This window comes from Eurypyga helias, unplaced genomic scaffold (genome assembly GCF_000690775.1).
Source record: "Eurypyga helias isolate BGI_N326 unplaced genomic scaffold, ASM69077v1 scaffold5109, whole genome shotgun sequence".
NCBI lineage: Eukaryota > Metazoa > Chordata > Aves > Eurypygiformes > Eurypygidae > Eurypyga > Eurypyga helias.
In genome coordinates this window covers 44,193-69,372 of record NW_010269989.1, presented here as the reverse complement: position 1 = coordinate 69,372, position 25,180 = coordinate 44,193, and the positions used below count along the sequence as shown (strand labels likewise).

Genomic DNA, 25,180 nt, shown 5'->3' with positions numbered 1-25,180 from the left:
GGTAACATTTGAAGATTTTTCTCAACCACTGTTCATTCAGGAAACTTAGATGTTGCAGTAACAGTAGAAATGTCATCTCCCTTCACCTGCATGTCTGCACAGTTGTCGCTGCTGAAGTTGCTCCCATACACAGTGAATGTATCGTTCATCGCACTCTGGTTATAGCCCAACCATTCAAGGAGAGCTAAATGCTTCCGAACTTCCCAGAATGGATAGGCTTGTCCTTCTATTTGAATACATGTGAGTACATACGTTAGCACAGTGCCACCAAAGATAATAACCAACTTTGTTAGTGTGCCAAACCTGTCTTACTACTACAAACTATGGCTACAGAATCCCTGTCAATACTATAATAGGGAACTAGTCAAAACCCACCATACAAATGGATAAAGAAGTGGCCCATTTCTATGAATTTGCTTCAGAAATTTCCCTACCATTTAGAAGGAATCATTGATCTCTTGGTGGAAGAGATGACTTAGGTGCACGGAGGCGTATTGGATCATAGAACCAGGCTAAGCCCTTCTGAAGAAGCTGCGGGGGGTGCGACCTCTTTCAAGTGATGAACTGTTCGCTGATCTTCTGATGGAGCTTGGGATTCCTCTTTTGGAGGAAAAGCAACAAACTCTGTACGTTGGTCAGCGGTAGCATGAGTGCTGGCTTCATAAGGCTCACATGGGCAACAGCTGACTTCTCCCTTCCTGCTCTTCTGCAGAATGGTAGCACGGAAGTCTAACGTTATCACTGCCAAGCGATAGAATTGTAGAGTCACAACTAAGATATTTTTAGCTGTAAAGAACACCAGCATCTGATTGAATATTCTGAAGTGGCCCATCAGGATTGAACGCACAATGAAGAAGGGACCATCCTGTATGAAAAGGCTGACCCCGATGTTCCACAGTTCCGCGCTGTACCTGCACAGCAGCAGGCTGGGGATCCGCCTAGTTGATGCAGTTGGTTTGCAGCCAATATGCTGTACTGGAAATAAAACAGAATTATGTTAAAACAGCTTCCTAAAATTGAGTCAGGGTTGGCCTAAAGGGCGGTCATAATCCAGGGCACCCTGGATTATAAATGCATTGAACTGTGAACAATTCAACATAAAGCATGTTCAATTTTTGGGATCTGATTCAGCAAAACACACTAAGTTCATTTTTTTTTTGCTGAACAGGACCAAAAACTGCTTTCTCTTTTCTATCCAACAAAGCCATCAGTATTTATATGTTTTTAAAACAAGAAGCAGAAGTGGATCAGCTAATCTTCCCCTAAGAACTTCCACAGACTTTTCTGCTAAGTCAATATGCTAAGCTAATGTGTATCTTTAAGAAAAACTACTCTGCTGAATGGGAGCAGCCTGAGCTGTAGCACTTCAGCTTGTTCCAGGCTAAGACCTTGCTTTCAAAAGACTCACCAGATAGACATTTCTTTTTTCATGTGTCATAGCAAGAATAAGTGATGTTAGTGCGGGGCCATGCTGACCATTTTGGACAGGAAGAAACTGGTGGTCACTGCTTGCCATGTAAGACTTGAGCCACAGTTACTCATTCTTATGAGTATGAAATGACATAAAACTGTTGGAACTTGCATCCATGCAAAGAACTTCAGCCCCTTTGGCTAAAAAAGTGGCAGTGTGCTAGAATGCTTTTTGTTGCTGGTGCCTAGAGAAGGATCATTGGAAGGGTTTGTGTGTGGTAAATCATAGAATCACAGAATGGTTAGGGTTGGAAGGGACCTTAAAGATCATCTAGTTCCAACCCCCCTGCCATGGGCAGGGACACCTTGCACTAGACCAGGTTGCTCAAAGCCACATCCAGCCTGGCCTTGAAGACATCCAGGGATGGGGCATCCACAACATCTCTGGGCAACCTGTTTCAGTGCCTCCCCACCCTCTCTGTGAAGAATTTCTTCCTGATATCTAATCTAACCCTCCCTGTTTTCAATTTGTACCCATTACCCCTTGTCCTATCACTACAGGCTCGTGTAAAAAGTCCTCTCCCAGCACCCTTGTAGGCCCCCTTCAGATACTGGAAAGCTGCAATGAGGTCTCCTCGGAGCCTCCTCTTCTCCAGGCTGAACAAGCCCAGTGCTCGCAGCCTTTCGTCACAGGAGAGGTGCTCCAGCCCTCTGGTCATCCTCGTGTGAGGATGCGTCTGCCTCTTCTGAAAATGCACGTAGCTTAACTAACCTGCTTCTTGGGCAGTGGGATTTTGTTAGTTTAAAAAGCAAAGCTACTGTGATGCACTAACAACTGCCAAACATTTCAGCTTACCAAAGGAATTCTATTGTTTGAGTCAATGCTGGGGGAGGAGGGAAAGATGGCTTGAGTGGAAAATGAGTGGTAGAATGTAGACATTTGCTGAATCTGTTAGGCAAAGCTTCTCAGCAGTTAATTTTTCAACATGTTTTTGTGGTGTTGCTGTTTAACAGTCATAACTGCATTGCTGTAGTCCAATAAGAAGTGCCCAAAAACTTCCATTTTATGTCATGTTTGATGTGTGAGTAAACATATGATGCTTGAATAAAAAGTACTCTCTGTGCAACTGTATCGAACTACCTAAAACAAACTGTAACCATAGCAAATGTCAGGGCAATATGTGTTCAGTAACTTAATATTTAACTGGCAGATGTAATCAAATAAGCAGAAAAGCAATAGCTAGAGGAAAAAATGCACAGTACAACAGGATACTTCACTTAATGCAATGATTGTTTAAGCATTGCTGCAATTTATTTGGGTGGTGGTGATGTCTGAATGTGGGGGCATTTGTGGGTTTTGCTTTGGTGTTTTGGTTATTTAAAGATGCACATCATCAGGTTGGGTTGTGGGTTTTTTTGTTGTGGTGTTTGGTTTGGTTTTTTTTTTTTTTGGTGTGAGAATATATTTTTTACCAGTAACAGGAATTTTAGCTGTGATAAATCTGAAATGCAGTTGCATCAGTTTCTTCAGGAGGTGAACTGCTGAGCTGCAATGCTGAAATATTTTTAACTTTAGTGCTGAAAACAAAATGTAGTGCTGTCCATAAAGAAAATGCTAATAAAAGATGTCTGTAATAATTCTTCATTATTTTATTAATATTTTAGTCAATGTGCCAACCAAGTAATCAGTTTTACATTATCCTCGCTATTATTTTGTATCATCTTTGGACTGATGTAGTTGAGTTGCAAACCTGTAGTGATTGGAGGCCAAAAGGGTCAGAACAGATGATCATTGAGGTGTCTTTCATTATTCTTTCTGGATCTAGAGAAGCCCTTTCTGCCCAGGGACGAATACCCCCCTGAGCTGGCCAAATGTTGGTCCTTTTAGCTTAAGATAAGGGTACACAGTCCCAACATTATATGGTCCTTTAGGCTGCCTGTGCAAAGTAATTTCTCTTGTGATAACCTCTTCTGTGCTCTTGGCTGTGCCATTTCCTGCGGTTAACGATAGCCTGTCACTCCACAGGGCCTAGCAGCCTACCCAGATGGGAGCCATGATATAACCCAAGACCAGATCGATCTTGGGAGTTCACATAGTGAAGTTTAAGGCTGTGCCAGGCAACTGAAGCAGATGATCTAATACAATATTTCAATTCTTTTTTTTTTTTTTTTTCCTGCAAGTAGAGAGTTTTATCAGGGTGATCAGAGGTTAACCAGAAACAAGGGTTTCCTCAAAAGAAACCACAGTGGGCTTTCTTCAAAAACCATCATTGCCATCTGAATGGCTCTCACCGGAAGCCCTTGGTGTTGCTTGTAGCATGTGCACAGCCACAAGACATGCCAGTAACAACTTAAAGCATTTGTTCTCTTTTTTTTTTGCCTGTGTGCAAGTACTAACCTGCAAGATCAAGTGGAAACTGTAACATGCTCCAGGTCCATACAGCAAGAATTGCATTTATGAGAGCATAATTCTTCCTGTGGGAGGGGAAAAAAGTGATAACAGTGAAGATTCAGTTTCCTTAATGTGATAGCAAAAATGTTTCCTGTAGTATTTGAAATATCATTTAAAGGGTTGAGCAAAACAGTGGTTGATTAATGCACTCTTGAGTGGTAAGACTAAGGAAAACAGGCACTTTGTAGTATGGAATTTTTGCTATTCAGGCCACATGTTCCAGCTGTGCTATTACAGTAAATATCTGATGTTAAAGTTATAATGATAAGCATATGGAAATAGACTCTGTGGCTCAGAGGAGATATCTTCACCCTTGTAGTGATTACACATTCCTTGCAAGCCTGAAGCTTCTCTGCCAAGTGGGAAAGACCACTTTTCCTGTTGTAAAACCTTCTTTGATATTATTAAAAAAAAGGCATGTCTGCCAGAGAGGATGAACCTCTCCTGTGGTTCTTGTTCTTTATGATGGATGTTCACAGCTCATCCCTCAGTGCTCTGAGAGGGAGGTGGGCTTACTTTCTCTGGGAAAGATCATAATGTTGGAAATTCACACCAGACTATGCCATTCCCTTTCTTCTTATCTTTGAACACTTTGTCATTCTATCATGAAGAAAGTACATATGAGATAACCAAGGAAGCAACTTGGATAATGAATCACTAAAGCAAACTCTAGTTGCTTCCTTGCCCACCTAAACCAATTCATTAACCTGAAAGTGCTTACTGTGTATCCAGTGTTGCAGCTTCTGTGGCTGTGGGAACTGATGCTGCATGGCAGTTATGCTAGTTGTTTGGCTCCCCGTACCCTTTTATTGTGATGGATGCGACCATGCGTCTCGGGCAACAGATGAGTATTCCCTAACAAAGCTCATAGGACTGTTAGGTCTTTTACAGACAACAGAGCCCTTAAATGAAGCCTTCTGTTATCTGTGGGAAATACAATCCCCCTAGTCTGAACACTGCAGATCGTGCAAACAGATCTTCAAAGAAAACAAGTATCTTGCGCTATGCAAATTCTCTGTCAGTAAACAGTCCTTACCGAACATCCTCGATGTCCAAGGTTTCACTAGCAAATTCAAGTATATCTGCTGCTGTTCCCACAAACATGAGCAGCAGCTGAGACAACTGATCCCGGGTGATTTCAACCCCGATGGGGAGAAGCCATCTCCCAACTACTAGCAGCAGTAGGAAAGTCTGATGGAGGGCCAGCGTCCATACAGTCTCACAGATTGTGGAGAGCTGATTCACAAAGACCTTAGCCTGTTTAGAAGACAACAGCAATAACATACTGTAACTGTGGGAGACTGACGTTATTGGAACCTTCAGAGATGGTATTCATCCTTGAGCCTGCTTTTGTCCTTCTTCATGCTGTATTAGAGCAAATAATTTCAATGTAGCAGGTGTTATGTGGAAGAGTCATATTAACATAAACTTTGGGTAATGAACAGCAAGTCTTCTCTGTACTACTCCTCCTGTTCTCATTTTCCAGCTGAGCACTATCCTCTGCAGTACCATCACCCAGACACTTTCTAAATTCAGTTACTGAGATTTGGAAAAGAATGTTAGGACAGCCTCCTCTTCACACAGATGTATCCTACCAACAGTAGTATGCAGCACATTGAAGGCCACTCTCACAATGTGGTTTTCTGAAGCTTTTTTCTTTAATTTTAGTCACTATGTAAGGAGCTTCCCCAAATAGACACCACAGTCCTCCCTAATTGCTCTAGTATCATAAGACCTCTGCTAGGAATAGGAAAAGGTGTCCTACCGTCTGAATGATGTGGTGATCTGTTCCTTCACTTCCATGACTGCTGTCTCTGGATTGATTGAAGTCTTGGTTGCTCACATTCATCTGAACTGCACCGGGCTCATTACCGCAGTACTGTGGTGAACAAAACCATCACATATGCATAAACGTCCTGCACAGGGAGCAGACATGCTCTGTGGCTGAGAGTCCTGTTTTCCTGAACTCCAGAGGGTTCATCTGTGAGATGTTTACAAATGTACATTCTCACTGTGAATGTAATTACCCCTTTGTTCAGAAGGGTGGAATTCCTCTTGTGAGGACAGGAGTGATGTGTTGGCAGGTGCCTGGGAAAGTGTAGGATTGTAGTGTAGAAGAGGATATAAATTCAAAGGCTGATGGAGTGGGTGACACTTCTGTGCTGTTAAGACTGCACTCCTTGAATGGGATCTACCTACAGCTGCCCTGAACAGGCTGCTGGGTTTCCTACATAGTCTTTCTCTGGCTAAACAGTAAAATAGGGTAAAAATTGGTCATGGTCAGTCTCTGTATTCAAACTTGTTCTCAAAATACCTACTTCTCACCTATACTGTCGAGGGCAAAGTTCTCTGAAGATGCCATTGTTCTGTTCTTCTATAAATAATGTGAGATGAGATTTGGGAATGATTAGGAAAAATGGGCCTGCATTGTTGCCTATCTCTGCAGAGTAGAAAAATGGGTATTTTTACTTCTTCCAAGTATCCAGTATGCTGGGAAATAGTATGTTGGCTAAAACATACTGTTACTTCCACTGCAGTAAGTCAGTGGTGGGACTGAGTTAAGAGTCCTGAGGTCTGCAGCACTGCACTGCCCTGCCCTTCTACCTTCACCCCCGAGGCTGGCCCCGGAGCAACTGGGGTATGGTTCTAAAATGTATCTTCGTAACAACCCCTTAACATCTTTCTTCGTTGTAATAAAAAAAGGATAATTAGAAAATGAAACCATGCTGTTATTAAAGACTTTTATCCTGTCCTATTGGTGCCAGAGCACACCAGATGATTTGCATTTCTCCACTGGGCCCCCCACCATTTTATTGCACAGGGAGTGATTTTCTGCAACAATTGGAATGTGTTCTAGCGCATACTGAGTAGTATGCTGTGTTCAGCATAATGCCTGCCAATATGAAGGCAACATTTTCCAGCAAATGTCACATCCTATCAAATTTCAGATTCCTCTTTGATACCTTACTTGGTCTCTGATGATACTGCTCAGTATCTGGGTAAATGCTGCCTCTTGCCTGACCTTGTCATCAATAAATGGAGCAACTTCCCATGGTCTGAAAAATCTGGAAAAAATTCAGTGCTTGTTGCCTTTACAACTGGTGATAAAGGCTCTTACACTGAATGCTTGCCTTGTTTGGACGGTGGGTAGGGAAGCATTAAAGATTGACACACAGATGTGGGGAAGATGGTATTTCCATTTGGAGGAGGGAAGTCTGAAGTTCTGGGCATGGGAACAGGGAGATGGAGGTGCTGGTACTTTGCCCAGCTACAGCCTTTTGGGGTGAATCTCCCAGCGCTAGCCCATCAACCAATGGAGAGGGACAGAACAGCGTGTTCAGAGGGTGCTTCAGAAATGAAATTTAACTGGTACTCTGGAGAAGCCTTTTTATCTATTGCCTGTAGAAGTCCAGGCCTATGGACACTAGCTGCCAAGGTCAAAGTCAGCCTTTCTGAGTAAGCCCTTTGGGCAGTGTCACAGAGTAGGCTGAGGATACCATGACCTAAAAACCACTGCATAGCTGGGGCAGCCACCCCAGAATGTGAAGAAGTGAGCATGCACCTTGTTAGTAGTAGCCTGGGTAGGGCAAAGGGATTGCTACTTTGTGCTGGAAGAGGAAAACTAATTCACCTTGACAGCCTTTGGTTTGTCACTAAATCTGCGTTAGAGCCCGCTGGTCTGGCAGGGTAAGGGTAAGGGAGCCATGAATTTGCATTAAACTTCACATCAGGGTCTGGGAATTTTTTGTTTGTTTTTTAAGGCCTGTTGCTGAGGTGGGAATTTGCCAAATTTGATGCAGGACCTGCATTTGCTGTGTGTGCAAGGTTAGGGGTAAACCTTTCCCCAACACTGTGAGAACTCCCAGGAAGTAAATTGGGCAGCTGAAGGACGGGAGTGGAATGGGAGCCTGTCGCAGCTACGCTGTGTGGGTAGGAAGGTGTGTGGGTGCTGCTCAGCTGATGCCCATGCCAACAACAGCGAGAGGTAGCTCTCGCGGCACCCGAGCGGCTGGTCTGCTGGAGGAAGGTGGAAGAAAGCACTCCACGCCTTCTATGTGCCTTGCCAGTGGGCTCATTTTTTAATTTTTCTTTTCTATTGGCACAAAGGCACAGAGAATGCTTTAAGAAAGTTAGTTCACTTGATCCGTGTCTCCTGTAGGTTCCTCACGTGTCGCTTTTTAAGCTGCTCCCAGCTGAATGGGAGGTTGCTATCTCAGTGCAAGACTCCACCAGCTGTCTGGATGGCACTCCTCAGGGCTGGGTCTATATCTCTTCCATGCCACATACAGGCAGGAAGTGGAAAACTGCATCTGCCAAGCCAGTCATTTAAGTAGCCCCCTGAAGTGCGTTCACATCTCATTTTGGTTGTTTCTCTCTGAATATCTATTAATTGGTGATTGTGGTGGTGATTCACTTGAAAGCTGGGAGAAGAGCCTTTATTTTTGTCATGTATATGCAGCTAAATAGGACCGCTGGTGCCAGGTGTATTTGCCTCGCCAGTTTTGTATGTGCAGTGACCTAATGGGAACGTGGCAAGGAAAAAGTGAATACTAAGTTTCACAGGAAGTTAAAAACCCATGGTTTACCTCTTTACTGCTAGAGCTCAGTTACTCCTAGGTGTTCAGATTGCACGCACAGCTGAACAAAAACGCTGGGATTTTTTACTGTGCAAAAATAAACCAGGAAGAAATTGTACAGTTTTTGCATAAAATCTAGCTTGGTTCACTTCCTTTGTTTCTTCCGAGATGAAGCTTACATTCCTTTGATTTAAAAACATCTGATCAAAACGAAAACAGTGTAGCGTGACATGGTGTTGTGCTGGTGTGTGGCCTGCAGAGAGCTCGGTCGATGCATGGGGAACCCCTGAAAAACTAAACTCATTCAGCAAACTTCTATTTATGTTATGCAAAATCCATTATTCCCAAATGAAGGTAAGCTTATCTAAAACTTTTCACAGTGGGTCCAGCACTGAGTTGGTAAAACTGACACCTGAATACTAGGGCAGAGTACCCTCAGCCCTGCCGACGTGTGTGCAGCCTGGCAGCCCGAGTAGGTTTTGGAAGAGGCTAGCCCTTCCCTGGAGCTGGGCCCTCTGCCAAGCAACAGGTACCCTACTTGCTCTCGGCAATTCCAACCTCCCCTGCGGGGAACAGTGTTGCCGTCACTATGGCAACACGCATGATGTCAGAAATTCAAAGCAACCGTGACTGCTTCATTTTGCTCATCCAGGAAAGCTTTTTGGAAAGAGGATTGCTTGAGCTGTTTTCCAAATGGAGGAAGATAGTGGGTATGGGAGGGAAGAAACAGCGCAACGCGTGAGATTGCTTTTAGAAGAGTGACACACTAGAATTTTAGCTCATTAGGAGAATCACACCTGAAACCACACTGATGGAATGGGCAGTACTGTTGACTGTTTCCTTAAAATGTGCAAGTGAAGGTGGCTGTAAGCAATTACAAGGTTTACCAAGTATCTACCTTGTTAGCGAAGGGGAGGCTTATGTCACCTACAGCACTGGTAGTCAGGTAAGCCCTGCAAAAGGTGCTCAATTACCGCTTTCTGCATCAGTGATGCACCAGATGTTTGAAAAGGCAACCAAGGTATTTGCTTATCTGAGATCTTCTATGTTATAAAGACAGAATGGTTTTGGTTTTAATTGATTAGATGGTTTTAATTTTCTTGCCACTCTGTTTTGCGGACAGTTTTTTTTTTTTTTACTCAATACAGTTCAATTTACTTTATAGCGTCTCCCAGACATGTTCATCCCCAAGTACTTCACCACAAAGCAGTACTTTCTATGCAGCTGGTATTTCACTGGTGATAGAGGAATGGTATTACTCATGTCCAGTTTTGCAGTACACAGAGGCAGAACGGCCTCTGTCTTCAGGAGAGGCTGCGTATTAGCATGTGCCTTAAATAACTACACCGACACAAGCAGTTGACAACTTCAGTTAGAAATTCAACGTGAGATCAAAGTTCTACTGCCTTAAAGACCACAAATGTTTTCATGGTGGATATATTAAGTGTGTGGATCTAGCAACTGCATAATTACCTATTCTGTTAGTATTTTAATGAGGAAATCACAGAAATACTTTAGTAATGAGGAGTAGTACAAGTCTAGGTGCTGTGTTGGAGATTAATTGTTGGGAGGGCTGTTCCCTTTCTGGAGGTATTGTTTTTGAATCTATTAGATTGTGTATTTCCAGAACTCTCTGTCTTATCTCCAGGTATAAACTAAGCTGTTAACTTGATATATTCTCTCTTTAATTCACAGTAGCAGTATATCAATAAGAACAAAGTATGCCATGTTCTAACATCATTTTGGGAAATAAACTGCTGCCTTTAACTACAGAATTAGCCTGTTTCTTGGACCAGATTTAACTATGACAAATGTTCTCAATATCCACGTTACCTGTCTGTGACTGTTTAAGGAGATTTGGCAAAACAAGAAGACAATAAAGTCCTGCTGCTGTATTTAGAAAAAGCCTCAGGCATTTTCAGTGTAAACACAATTTTGAATATTTGATTATGCTTCTGTGGGTTCTAACAATGTTTCGAAGGAGGAAATGAGGCAGTATGTCTTCTTAGTCTAATTTATGTATTTTCTTCTGTTGCTTTTTGCTCTTGCTCCTATAAGACCCTTTTCTACTGTGGATGTAAGGTACCGCATATGTGCAAATCCTGGGACAGACAAAAAGCCCCTTTCTGTACCCTGAAGTGGCTTTGTCCTGGCTCTAAGTGACTCCATCTGCCAAAAGAACAATTGCCTTTAAAAATTTTACCATGTGTTGTAGTCCTGAATTGGAATCCAGACACCCCTCTCCCAGATTATTATACAGCACGAACAAAGAAAGGATATAAACGCTGACAAGTTACCATGTCAGCTATGTGTGGTAGCAATCTGTCTCCTAGGTTGCAAAAAACATGGGGTAATTGGAGTTTAAGACCCCTTTCACTGATACCTGTCTCAATTTTGGCTTGCTTGGAGTTGTGATATCTGCTTATAAGTGCTGTGAAACTCTCACTTTATTTCACAAAGGCCTGGAAAGCAATGAAATTCTTTCACCATTTTGATCCAAGATTCAAGCTGGAGGTGAAAGGGGGTTTTTCAAACTTCTAGTCCTCGCTTCCCTAGCCAAATACGGATAAATGGTCTCATTTTAGCTAGGAATACGGTTCATGATTTGATATTTAGGAAATGTCCATAGTATAGCTGGAGTTGGAGTGGGACACCCACCAGTATACAACAGAAAACTGGAACAAGACCTGGCAGACTTCGGACTGTATGCCCAAATGCAACCCACCAAATAATGCAACAATTTCAAACTTGTCCATCTTGCCTCATTAATAAATACCTGAGTCCCATGATGAATTTCTAGCAGCCATAGTGATGGTACTGTGCAAATCAGATATAAAAATATTGCTGGTGAAAACCTGTGAAGGAAAAGATAGCTTGGTTATTATATCACATTGTAAATACCATATATCCCATCATTATCTGCATTGAAAATTATCTTGTGCCTCCTACCATATGGGCTATTAAGAAATAGGGTAACTGCAAATAAGAGTTGCTATTCTTGCTGAATTCCTCGTGCTGTCAGTATTATGAATCATAGGTTTATTTGTACATCCATCTAAAATCATATATGGAAGTTTATTTAAAACCTCTTTTTAAGAACTAACCAAAGGCACTTTGCTGTTTGTATTTCCGTCAGCGCGTCCTCTGTACTTAAAATAAAAAAACCTCTAGCTAACATGCTCTTTCTGATTTCATGAAGGGTGAATTAATACATTGAGTCATCTCGCTGAATGATGCTGGGATAAAGGCTATTGATCGGAATCCTGTGCACTGACACAGGAAAGGTAGAAATAGCATCAGTTTGCCTAAACCAAGCATTTCTTCAACAGAAGGTTTTTCAGTGCAGGCTAAAACGGTTTATGAAAATGGGTCTCGGCCTTGTTTCCCTGTCCGTGCTGGCAACTGTACAATTCTTTAGGATTCCATCTCTGGTTCTTCTCTCCCTGCTTTCTATATAACTTATGAGTGTCACTGCGGTGCTGCTGAGAATCATTCACACCCTTTGCATGGCATTTGTGTACTGGCCCAGGACAGGGCGGTGGAGTCAAACTCGTGAGAGTTGCTTATGTCCTGTCATTGGCACATTCTGCAGTGGGCTTAAGTGGCTTATAAGTATGTAACTGCAGCACCGATTTGGTCAAAAGTCTTTGCATTTATTTTTGTTTGTTCCCACCTGGAATGTACCTTTATGTTTGCAATCATGACTTTTCCAGTGGATACTAAATATTGAGGAAAACAAAACACCAAACCAACCAACCAAACCTGAAAAAACCCAAACCTGCTGTTCAGGAAAATGACTAGGTTGCTGAGCTGCTATGGAATGTTTCAATCAATCCCCTCTAAATAAGATAGTCCTCGGTTGGTCAGTCTGTTTTGGTAGTGGGTGTGTGGTGTTGTGGTTTTGTGGGTTTTTTTGTTTTTTTTGTTTTTTTTTTTTAACAAGGCTAAGGGGTGCTGTTGTTTGCAATTTTTTATTGTTTTCTTCTTTTAAAAGTCAGTGATTCTGTGGAGTTTTAGCCTGGTTATTTTGGGAGAGAACACACCTCTCATTTGAATGGGAGAACTAACGTATTTTACAGTATTTCCTGCAGGACTTGAGCACATGAAAAATCCATCCAGCTGGCAGGTTAGCAATACTGAGCTAATGATACCAGATCAGGCCAGGAGAGTTCAGGGGCTTTAACTCTGCCTTTCTTTACAAGGAGCAGTCTAGAGGAAATATTACATGGTCAGTCTCACAATAATACTTTTTTTTTCTACATATGCCACTTACTTATTACACCAGCATGAAAAATTAACAGTCGCCTGTCAATAATGAATGGAAAGAATATGAGGGTCCTGCAGGCAGGAATGTTCTGTGGCAGGGACATCCCATTGCCTGGATCAGTGATTGCCTATGGAGGCATTTCTATAAATGTAGATGACTCTAGCTGCTCTGAATGGGAATGTTTTCCCCAGAGCAGAAAGTTAGCCTGGCGCAAATAGATGCTGCCCATTTGCCTACTGTTCCTACCTGTAAACATACTTAACTGTGCTGCTTAAAGTGCTGGACCACATCCATTTTCAAAATTTCCTTCTAGCTAAATTTAACCCAGTCTTCTAGCACGTGCATTCATCTAAAACGGATCTGCTTTCTGTATCTGTCTATGGATTTTTCCAAAAGCTGCCATAGCAAATGTTCCTTCATGAGGTCTCTGCTGCTGCCTGCTCTCCCTAGTGAATCAGGTCTGCTCACTCTGTCTCATAACTCTGCATTTGGAGCTGTGCTGCTGTTAAATTTTCCTGTGTCCCAGACTTGATTGCTGTTTTTACTACATTGAAATTTAGAGCATGGAACACTGAATGGTCACACAACACTGCTGCTGTTATAATGAGTTTCACAGGTTGCAATGGGCAAGAATTTAAGATCACTGAAGTAGTTTAGGGCTTTTTTTTGTCCTGGATTTGTCTCAGGGCCTGTCTGCAGTTTCAGTTTTTAATAATAAAAAGTCCTAATGAAATCTTGACAATTAGTTACATGACCACTTCCTTTCTATGGAGCATTTGTTTTGGCTGGCTGGCTACTGATGAGCTGTAGATGACTGTAGTAATTCTTCAGATGCATGTAAAAACCCATGTGCTTGGGCAAGCTCTGTGATGACTAACTTTTTGTTCGTTTTTCAGGCAGCCTTTCATGCATGAAAATTCCCCTCTGGAATAGCCTCTCAAATTCAAATCCAAATATTTAAGCTGCTCTCGCTGTATTGCGAGACCAGTTGCTGCTCATCTTTTACTTGTCGCTGAGTGTTGGTTTGTGCACTAGCGTGCTATTAGCACTGTGGCGAGTAGTAGGGATAGGGAAGGAGCTGCAAACCAGGGCATGGCAGGATGGGGTGAGAGATGGAGGGCAGCTGCATGGGATGGCCTGAGTGGGCCCCCAGCACTCTTCCGCACACTCACATGCGTAGTTCCTGACACAGTGCTTAGGAGGTGAGGGAGTGCATGCCCCCCTGCTTCTCCAGCCCATTGGATCGGCAGCTCTAGACCACATACCTCTTGCTTGCTGCTACTTTTACATTTTTTCAGCTGTTAGTATGGATATACACAGAGAACTGTACAGAGAGTTGCTCCCAAGTAGTCTGCTGCAAAACTGCCCCTCCTGAAAGCCCCCTGGATTTGGCAGAGGAATACCTGGGGCTTTACCAGTCTTCTACCCCTACCCTCCCGATGCAACAGAGAAGAAAAGGCAATCCCAGCTTGGCAGCAAGAAAGCCAGGGCTGTAGCGGCAGAAGGCAGCCCCATTATCTGCAGCGCAGTACATGCAAAGAAACAAGAGGGGCTCCGTTGGAGCCGGAGGGATATGCTCACCATTTGTAGCCTCTGCCTTGCTTAAACTTGAGGGTGAGCCCTGCCTCCAGGCACAGGAGAAGGTTGAGCAGTGCCAGCAGCCAGTACTTGGGTTCTTTCTTCACTGCAGTCACTCTCCAGACCCCGATGAGAGAGTGCAACACAAAGAGCAGGCGAGTAACCAGCGCGTTGAGCAGCACCATCAGCTCCATCCTGGACCAGCCCCCCTCCCCTTTTCCCCGCACCGCAGGGGCCCAGCGCTTTTCAGGAGCCCTGGGACGCTACCCTGGGAAGCGTACACACCACAGCCACACAGATCTCTTCTCCCCTTCCATCTCCACAAAGGGGCCCATTATAACAAAAAAGAAACAGGATTGCCCCTCCCCCAGACTTCCTGAAAACTTTTTAAAGGGAAGAAAAAAAAGAAAAAAGCTCACGCTTCCAGACTACAGTGGTTTGTAGTGCTCAGCTCAGTTCTGACCACACCAAGGCAGGGGCGTAAAGGGTTTCTTTCTGTCCCCGCAGTATCATCTGCTCAAGGACGGGGAGTTTTCCATCCCCCCCCCAGACACCATACCGCTGCTAGCCCCGCTTGCTGCTCTTCTCTTGGAGGTACCTAGCAAAGACCAAATACTAGAAGCATTATTAATTTGAGTCTTCCTTGCAAAACCCTCTGCTTAATTACTGAGGCTGCAAAACCCTTTCCTTTCCCCTCCCCCTGAAAGATGTGATTCATATTTGGGAGCTTTGAAAATCATTCATTTAGCATTGCAGTACAGAAAGCAGGAACTGTGTGCTCAGTTCAGTATTGCAATCCCTGTGTGCAACGCGGTCAAAAGGCAACAGAAGTTGGAAAAGCTAACCAATATTGAAATTTAATCAGACTAACAGATTGAATAATCTACAACCTCCTTCAGGACTAAGAAAGCAGCCCCAGTGAGGAACTCCAGAAACCAGGCTGAAATCTGGGCTAACACTAATGTTGCTGAATAGGCCAATATGGACACAGACAAAAAATACACCCGAGTTTGACTGTTAGGTCAGTTACCTCTAGATCCACTGTAGTACCTTCTGTGGGAACAGTTTATTGTGTACAGAGTATGTTTAAAAATGGCTTGGGCATTTCTCATCATGATTATAAATTTTATGTGAATTTACATTTGGGTAACCAAAGAGAAATTTCTTCTTGACCAAAACTGTCACACTGTTGCTCCAGTTTTGTCTTCATTTACTGCCAAAACACTTACATTGAGATATTCCATTGTAAAATGCAAGTGGAGAATCAACGCCATGTAACTTCCTAGCTGATTTCATTTTAAATATCCTGTTCTACTTTAAACGCAAGGGGATAGTCTACTAAGAGCTGTGACCTTTGTAAGAAGAGTTTTTTCCTCAACTGCTAAGATCCAAGTTTTCCTCACTGCAAAACCAAACCTCTCTGACCTGCTGAAGCTAGTGCTGGCCAGCTGATATGCTTGAGGGTGGGAGGAGATGGGGGAAACTACTTGAAAATAACCCTGCCCAGAAAAAAAGAAAAACAGAAGGCCATTCCATGGTATAGATCACTCGCTCGGGAAATGCCTGAGTAAATAAATGGACTGTGCGGCATGCCTTTTTGAAGCAACAGAATTAAGTTCCTCACGATGAGAGGAAAATTAATTCAAGTCAAGGGCCTACTACTGATAATCCCTTGCCAACAGCCACCCTGCCGTATCATGTCTTGAGTGTTGTTGGTTCACAGCCCTTCCGTTGGTGTTAAGGTCAAACCTAGTTGAAGAGGAAACGGGGAACAGACAGAATTGAGAGATTGTTTAAACAAGATACTCGTCTGTGGGAGGACTGGATGCCGAAAAAATGACATGGTGGAGCTGGTGTGTCTAATTGTTCATGAAGATCCTAACAGCACAGATGTCACACTTACGGAGATGATGATCAGTGGGATGTGATCCCATGATCTCATGTGTTCAGGAAGGATGCAGTGAGCTTTGCTGATAGCTGGTAGTTCTGGATATTAAAGACCCTTTGGAGCTGAAGTGCTTAGCACAGGAATCTCATCAATGAACTATCTAGACTTCACGATGGTGGAAGTCCCAAACTTAAGCAGGAAGAATATATAACGTTGATTCTGCCTAGATGGACCACGATAGCAATACAATAGGCTGAGTAGAAGGAGGAAGTATGTACGTACGTGTGGATGACTTCAGCTATTCAGTCTAGAACAGGCAAAAATTACTTCCAGGCTTGCCAGAGTACATTTATAGAGGTCTCAATGGCTGCTCTGTGGAGCAGCTGGTTCAGGAGCCCATGAGGGCAATGCTCAACTTTAATCCTGAGTGATTTACACAATATGATGTAGAGAGTAACAGCTGAAGAGCTCCCCTGAAACAGTGGTCTTATGTGCTTAGATTCAGCATCCTCACAGAAGTAAGATATGCCGGAGTCCTCTGCCATTGCTGTGCTCAGCTTCAAAAGGAAAAACTAGACACAGGTCAGGAAGCTTGTTGAAAGTAAGATAGGTGGAGGACCAAACTCTCTGTAGGGAGTATAGATATTGCTCCAGTAAACCACATGGGAAGCGAAGAGAAAATGACTGCATCATGAAAAACTTGAAAGTGAAAAGAAACGAGCATTAGCAGGGTGAGGTTGCAGGAGCAAGAAGGCATCCCTGCAAAAGCTGAAGAGGTGTCCAGATGAAGAAAACTGAAAAGATGATAAACCCTGGCAAGTTAAATGTACAGGCATGATGAGGCTGGCTGAAGGAGTGCCAGGGACAATTGACAAAAAGCATTAGTAACAAAAATGCCTGTTGTCTGTTCAAACACATTGTGAATGAGAAGTCTGCCAGGGAACCTTTGGGGAAGCGGGTGATGAGGTGGCACAGAATCCCTTGGGGAGTGATAAGGTTGTGCTTGAGGAGCTGATGGACTCTTCAGAGTCCCAGTATGAGTCCAGATGTACACTGCAGCATGGGACAGCACTAACTCCTCCTAAAGCCTTCTATAATTAGTGTTGTTTTTTCTTTTCTTATCATGTTATGCATACAAGTGATCCACTATTTCTGTTCTTTTCACAGTTTTGCAACTTAAAGTTGTCAGGCTAATTGATCATGGGCTAAGGAGTACCTGTCTTAGTGTTTATTCTGAGCATGGAGGTAGGTCTGCTGCTGGAGGCAGACAGTGGAATAGGTGGACTTTTGCTCTGACCTGAAATGACTACACTTGTAGCGTAGAGACTCGAAAATCTCTGAAGAAACTTACCTGGATTGAGTGCAGAAGGTAGTGTTGGTTGGATCTGAGCTCAAACCAAGACCCATGTCTGTATGGAGTGCTCTGCTAATGATATATCTTCTCCTTTTTCCTGTCTGGAAACTTTGTCCGTGTGGATGCTGAGAATTGTCTGTGTCTGGGAACCTCTGAGAGTTTGATGCTTCCAGATGAGCTGCCATACTCTTGCAAATCCTGGACACAATGGTGTGAACTCATGTTGGTGTGTGGATTTTTCATCCAAGACACCTTGGCAAGAGCTACTGCATGTCTCTTCTGTGTAATAGCCAATTGCAGCATGTCTGATGTATTTGGGAAATGTTAAACATTACTGTTCCCCCAGCATCTGTGACCTTCTGCAGGAACAGAAAATCTGGCATTTGTAGAAGCTACACCACCCAATCCTTGCCCATGCATTAGTCTAATTTCTGCTTTTAGGCTGAGTCGCTGTGATGTTTTCACTAAACAGACCCCATAACTGTCTGAAATTTGCAATTGCTCTAGTTCCCAAGGAGAAACTAGGGTTGGAGATGGATCACAAACTGAATGCAAGTCAGCAGTACCATGCTGCTGTGAAAGTGATGGTCAAGTTAGTGTGTAGATACAGAAGTGAAATCTCAAAGCATCTGCTCTTCTCTGCTTGGGAAGGCCTTAGCTGAAGTGCTTCCCTACTTTTGGTCAATGAGGGAGAATCCAGGGGAGAAGTGCAGGAGTGTTTCTGTAGTGGGAAATTAAAAAACTGTATAAACAAATGGTTAATTATTAATGACAAAAGTGACATCCTTATTAGGTTGCAGTGCTTATAGAACCAAAGACCCCCATTCAAGCACCTGGAAGACTCCAATTTGGACAGGAGTACAGGGGTTGGAAATCCTGGGAGGAGGAATTACCGTACAGGAGTTCTGGGGGTGTTGGTGGTCATGTGCAGTGGTTTCTTTAGGGGGGAGCTCTGAATGAAGGAGATTGTCTCAGAATTTGCTTCTATTGCTTACTTACAAATGGGAGTATTTTGGCAGTGAAATTTGGGGGTAGTGGCTCTCTGCCATCTTTAGCTCAAGAGACTTTGAAGATTTGATTTACAGTATTCATAAAGAAGTAATTATAGGGTATTAAACAAGTAGCTGAAAGAGGCTGGGGATGAGAATGGGTCATAAATTCAATGTGAGTCAGCAATGTGGCTCTGCTGTGAAGGAGGCACACTGGGATGTATAAACAGATCTGTAACATGCCATGTTTGAGTTAGTTATTCCTTCCACCTTCCTTGATACTGGGAAAGACTCACTTAAACTACCCTGATTCAGGTAATACATTTCTAAGAGAGAACTGATGGAGTGTGCAGAGAAGAACAAGACTGCTGTGATTCAGTCTAGAGAAGAGAAAACTGAGGAGAGATGTGAGTGGCCAAGTGTTCAGGAAGCTGTTGCAGCGAGTCCAGGAATAGCCCATTTCCCAGTCCCCGAGCATAGAGAAGGAAGTAAGAGGCTGAAACAGCAAGAAAGGTTGCAATTAGGTGTCTGGAGATATATCTTGCTAGGAAGGACAGTGAAGTGCTGAAATAGATTGTGCAAAGAGATGTTGAATCTCCATTGTCACAAGCTTTTACACACGGATTAGGGAAACATCTGTCAGGAATGGCAGCGGTTTAGTTGATCACAGCGTGGGGCAGAGGGCTGCCTAGATCACCTCTGGAGGTTTCTCCAAGTCTTACCTCCTAGGGTTCTAGGGTTTATTTCTTTATTATCTGATCATTGTCTTGAATCTCTGGGGAAGTTTCTTGCTTAAATTAAATCTGCTTAATTTTACTTCCAATAGGGTTCTTAAAGAGGAGGAAATTGTTCTGTTTTCTGAATGCTTGACTGTAAACTGTGAATGATTATGACAGCCTTATAGAGAGATCATAACAACTGGCAATTAACATACATGTTGAAATGAATGGGAATGATTCAGTTTTACATGTGAAACAAAAAAATCTGTTTTATTTTGGCATGAGTGAAAGCCTGACTCTTGTTGATCAAATGCAAGAGGGGAGAGCCAAATCTTTCAAATCATGATATGTGGTAGAAGGTACTAGCTAGCTTAGTAAGGGTGTGAAGGAAATGGATAAAGGAGTGAAAAAACAGAGTGTAAAAAGATTAGCTCTCCAGTAAAGAGCCAATATGATTGCAGAAGCATTAAAATCCCTGCAGGAGATTTACTGAGGACTCTGCCCTGGATTAGAATTTGATATAAAATAACTTAACTGAAGTCATACAATTTCTGTGCCATTTGTAGCCGAGTTAATAGCATATGTTCCTGGAGGATTACAGTCAATGATTAAGGAAATTAGGTTTTGTTTGAATTTAATTTAGTTGTATAAAGCTGCTACAATAATTTACAGCTTTGATATTTAATATTTAATAACCCAGATCTTAAAAGAATCTGAGATATAGCAATGTCATTATATATTGAAATATTATCCCCATAAGTCATTTATATTTGCTAGTTGAAAAGAATGTTCATCAACTAGATGGGCTCAACAGGAGCTACTTGGTAAAAACCAATGCAGTTTTACAGGTGGTGGTGGGGAAATCTTCCTGTATCTGCTACCCAGTAAATCATAATTCACTTAAAAAGAACTTTGCAGTCTCGGTTTCAGTAATCAGAAGAATATACCTCTTGATGGTTTTCTTTCACCTAATTTCCTAGCTTTGTTCTTCAGGAACATTACAAACCCTGTCTCTTCTTTCTTATAAACCTATTTCTGCCCCTGCCCCCTTCCTTTGAAAAAACCCAACAAAACCCAAAACAAGTACTTTCCTCGTTCTACAATTTAGCAAGCCATCCTGCATCTATTTAGAGGACAGAAGGCATGTAAAAGAACACCCCTATACAATCCCCGGAGTTTTCAGACATCTTTCTTTGTGCCACTAAGCTTATAAGAGCCACAAGGTGTGATCTAAGTCCCACCCTATACCCACACCCCAAGCTGCAGAATCTGGTCTCGAGAAATACTTGTACAAGTTTATAATCCAAAGTGCAAAACTGCACTGAGCAAAGGAAGAGAGCAACAGGCTTCCAGTGGCCAGCCTGTTCTCATTTTCTCCTTTTCCCTTCTATAACCTGGACATCATTTTCACTCCATGCTTCCCTGTTTGTGCTTGTAGTAATTTCTTTCCTTCTCTCAACCCCTTTCTTGGAGGATGAGGCCCATCAAATGATTGGCCGTTTTGGATAGCTACCACCTGTTGCTGACCACTGCCTTCCCAGACACACATCTGATTCCAGAGAGGGAGCTTGGCATGAACTCCTGTTCCTGTTTTAATGCCTTGTGAGTACAGCCTTTCAGAAAGGAAGGTGAAAGTACTGGCTGCATGGCATTGTCAGTTATCAGTGGGCATGGGTCTGTGATGCGCATGAGGCCCCTAGCCGGTGTCAGATGGTGGGAGCTGGCAGAGCTCCACTGACATCAAGGCTTCTGCAGCCCCAAAATATGACACAGAGGGAGATGGTTTCCCCTCTCTTTAAAGCTGGGGGGAAGCATATGAGCAGCTTATAGCTCTCTACATTTACACATCTTTTCTGTTGGTTTTATAGTTCAAAAAATAAGTCTTCTGGAAGGATAATTTTTTCTTACAGAACTAGGAGGAAAAAAAATAAAAACCTTTTCAGGTATTTTATTAGGATTTGTAATTCCTTCTCCAGTCTGGATCTAATTTCTGAGAATACGCGGGAGTTCTGCAGCACTGCATATTTCAAAGGAGAATAGAAGCAACCTTGTTCTGTGGGTGCTATTTCAACCATGGTTGAAGTGGGATAGCTGAAGGTACAAACACTAAAAGACTATAGCATTCATCCTCAGCAGAGGAAGATTTTCCATTTTTGGGTAGGAATCCTTTGCACGGTCGTTCTTGTCACTCTCCTGTTTTCTAGTGTAAGCATCATGTGATGACTCCACAGGGATGATGTTCTGGTTTGGGGCAGAATGAAGTGGTGGCTGGGCACGTGTTCCTGGTGCAGGCATTGCTAGTGAAAAGGTCAGCTCCTTTCACAGACAGGATGCTAAGCATAACGGTAAAATATTCCAGGCTTTATAAGACAGTTGTCAAGTTTGTAAGTTGTTTACACTGTGGGTACCTCTGCATAGTAAGTTCTTCCTCCATGATCTGAACTCACTGAAATTTCTAAGAAAGTAATTGTTATGGCATGCAGTGTAAGCTATTGGGGCTAAGGCCAAGCTAGTACAACCAGTGTCTCACTGCAGCTTGATTTCTCTGGGCACGCTGTCTTGGTAATTGCAGTCTGATGCTTTTGAGAAACTCGTACTTATTCTTTGAGTTCACCAGTTGGCAAAATGTTGACTGTATAAAAAAACCCCTGTAATGTGAGTGCTTGGGTACATGAAGTCAGGTCTTTCACAAAGCCAGGCTGTATCTCACAGGGGAGGTTGTGGAAGGACACTGGCTTCTCTACAGTCTGTGCCTGGTAAAGAGTGCCTTTTGATTTTTTTTTTTTAAACATTTTCCATGATGTGAAGGTTGTGTGGAGGTCTTTGCCATCATCACTGAGAACAGTTAAACAGTGGTACTTGGCTACAGTCCTAATAAGACACTTTCCTCCCTGGGAATATTGGGGTCCACTGATGATCTGCATGTATGTGTCTGTATATTTGCATATATATAGTTTGTCCCCTGACGTGCTTAAGATTTAATGAAGAAAATAGTACTGAAGCTGCATACAAAACTCCTTAATATCTTTACAAGCTAGTTTGTTAAGCTGGCTTTTTAGTCTGTGTGCTGAAAAGGGCTGAAAGTCTTGACTGTACCACAAAACAGAGGTTGGCAGATTGAGACATTATTGCATGAATGCAGAAAAAGGGAGGGAGAGCACTCTCGCTTCCACCAAAAAATCCCTCAGTCACAATCTGCTAATCGTATTCATCATCACTGCAGCAGAAATATAATGACATGGGTCTTTATCTGAGAGCAAGACTTCCATAAAGCTGTCAAGATGCTTAATTATGATGTTCTGTTGCATTTGACTGCCACAGACCTGCTAAGGAAGAGAAAAAAGGTATGATTAGCCATCCGAACTGGAATACTGTACTGATTCTCCTGTCCTCTTATAATCAGGGAAAACTTCCTAAGGACACAAATTTCCACATCTTTGTTGGTTGCAAAATCTATTCAATTTTACAAACAAGCTTCTTCCCAAAGGCTGCAGTTTCTGAACAAACCATCTGCTCAATCATTTTCTTTTCTGGCAGAAAGAGAGGCTAAGTGCCAGGATTTTTTTCTACGATGTTTACCCAGAAGTTATGAATACCTATCTGACACCCACAGAGATTTTCAACTTTTTTCTTGTATTGAGTAAAACAGCATTGTTGAGTTGTTCGACAATATCAAAAAATGAGTGGGTATTGTTTCTGATCACCCCCATAGGGCTAACAATGCCAGCTTGTTTATAAATAACGTCATCTGTTGCCTCCTTGAGCGCTTATCCCCTTGACGATACTTCCCTTGTCCTTTATTTCAGACGTCTGTCTATGCTGGTGCTGCTATACATAATGACTTGAGAGACCTGAATAAAAAGAGTTTATATGGTGTAATAGGCATGTACAAATATCTTCTGCAGTTTAGACTCTGCGATGGCACAGTATGTTCCTAATGGTCTTTAAACTGCCTTGAAGGCACATGTCAATTCTGAGTACTGCTGAGGGGAAAAGACACATACCAAAAAGCCACTTTACAAAAACAAAGAAACTCCAAACAAGAAACAAACTACTACAGCAAAATAACCCAACTAATGATCCCAGTGAATGGCTACTAGTTGTTATGAATTTGCTGTGTCTGATAAAACTGTAGTTGAAAAAGCAAAATCATACTTATCAGATGCTAAAGATTCTCCAGTCAAGAAATCATAATGAATGGCATTGGCCTGAGTTTTGTAATTATCTGCTGACTTTCCTATGTTTAGTATATACTAGTAGCAGTGCTACAGGACTCAAATGAGATGGCAAGAGGGAAGGGTCTATTGTGATAGGCCTGGCATGTGTTTAGGGCAGCTTCATTCTCAAATTCCATCAGAGAAAAGTTTTGGAGTACATTTGAGTATTTACCTTACTAAAAGGCAGCGGGCAAACCCATAAAGTCTCATTGGGTTTTATTTTCCTTGTTTTTAACGAGAAAAACTAATGATGTCATCAAAGGGTTTCCACTGGACCATTTCAGTTATGCCAGCTTCTGTTAATAGTTTCAACAGGGGAAGATGGTCCTATTGCCCTTGGAAACATCTTGGCTGATTACTACTCTCCGGTACCTCTGACTAGGAGCTTATGGAGTCCCCGTTCCGGAAGTTTGATTGGGATCTATTCATTTAGCATTTTAACATTATCTTTGTAGAAATCAAAGTTTATCCAAATGTGGTATATTTTTAGAAATCCTAATTGATTCTTTTGCTGGCAATTGAATCGGAAAGGAAGGGCTCTTCCAGAACAGGAGCATAAGGCTCCTAGTTCTCTACCTGAAAGTCTCTTTCAGCATCTCAAAGACAGACAACACAGTTTGAGCATGCTTGTTGGGGGATTTGAGAAGGACAGAGGTTACTTTTTCATAGAAGGAGCTTTTGTTGTTTTGATTGCACGAAGTAAACCCAAAATGTTTTAGAATAAACCCTTAAAATGTGTAGTTCAGTCTCAGCCCAAAGAGAGCTTCCATATTCAAAAGTTCTACATAAGTGAGCCGTAACTACAGTTAGATGATAAACCTCTTGCTTTAGTAGTTGCAGCTGGTTTGCCTTTGTGTGCTTGTTTCAGGTATGGGGGTTTGTTGTTTTGGAGGGAGGGTGATGGGGGACTGGGGGTGGTGTTTGTTGGGTGGGGAACAGGAATCAGAGGAAGAGAGGTGTGCAAGGAGGATGGAGGCCTGTCCAAAACTACGTTTATTGCACAGAGGTACTGTAGGGTAAGGTACGCTAGTTTGAAACGCAGCCCAAAATGCCCAGAACCTCAAGATCCTTATTTACAATGCTCTATGAGCTTAAGACACTTTGTCAATTCTATCATTCCTGTGGCAAGTCAGGAATATTTAGTACTTGAGAATGTTGTGAAATCTTGGACTTTTCTTAAAGTGCGTGCCTAACTCTTTCAGGACAGAACTCTGTGACTCTGAGATTCAGAGAAACCTTTTATTCTTTAAATTCAGAGTGTGTGTGGAGGATCTGGCTCCTATCTCTGCAGCAAGGAATGATGCCTTCTGTGACCCTGAACTGCCAGGACTGGCGTAGGAGTCAGGCAGGTTACGCTTACTCAGCTGTGGCAGATGCACAGGAGCGCTGAGCTGAGCGGGCAGAGCTGGGAACTGAAATCAGTATGCCAAACCTGAAGCACCAGTATGACAGTGAATGGCGCATGAGCGTATGACTTACAAATTGCAGTTTGGCATATTGCAGAAACGTAACACGTCTAAATGATGTCCACGTTCTGAGGTACTGATAGTGCAGTATAGATGGAGGGTACAGCAGTTTTGGACTGCTCTAGCTTCTGCATAAACTTTCTATACATATATTTAACTGACTAACCCATCTTTATGGCTTGACAAGTGTGTTTTTTTTCTCTTAAATGTCATGCATGTTTGATGGCAATAATTAGCTACGAGTCTGTGAACTATCATGCACA

At 42.6% G+C, this 25,180-nt stretch overlaps 1 protein-coding gene across 1 annotated transcript; it reads right to left on the bottom strand.

The window, feature by feature from the left end:
• Positions 1-590: 590 nt before the first annotated feature.
• On the bottom strand, positions 591-14,612 carry TMEM26 (transmembrane protein 26). The gene is made up of 6 exons (XM_010158265.1): positions 14,288-14,612; positions 11,216-11,294; positions 5,628-5,741; positions 4,899-5,119; positions 3,809-3,885; positions 591-970 (listed from the first exon to the last, which is right to left on the bottom strand). The coding sequence occupies exons 1-6, from the start codon at positions 14,476-14,478 to the stop codon at positions 939-941; spliced, it is 714 nt and encodes a 237-aa protein (XP_010156567.1). The 5' UTR covers positions 14,479-14,612; the 3' UTR covers positions 591-938.
• Between the last annotated feature and the right edge of the window lie 10,568 nt (positions 14,613-25,180).

Coding starts and splice junctions, on each gene's coding strand:
- TMEM26 (XM_010158265.1), bottom strand. CDS start 14,478: ATGGAGCTGATGGTGCTGCTCAACGCGCTGGTTACTCGCCTGCTCTTT. Junction 11,295..14,287: donor CAAGGCAGAGGCTACAAATG/GTGAGCATATCC, acceptor TTTCCTTCACAG/GTTTTCACCAGCAATATTTT. Junction 5,742..11,215: donor AAATTCATCATGGGACTCAG/GTATTTATTAAT, acceptor TGTTCACCACAG/TACTGCGGTAATGAGCCCGG.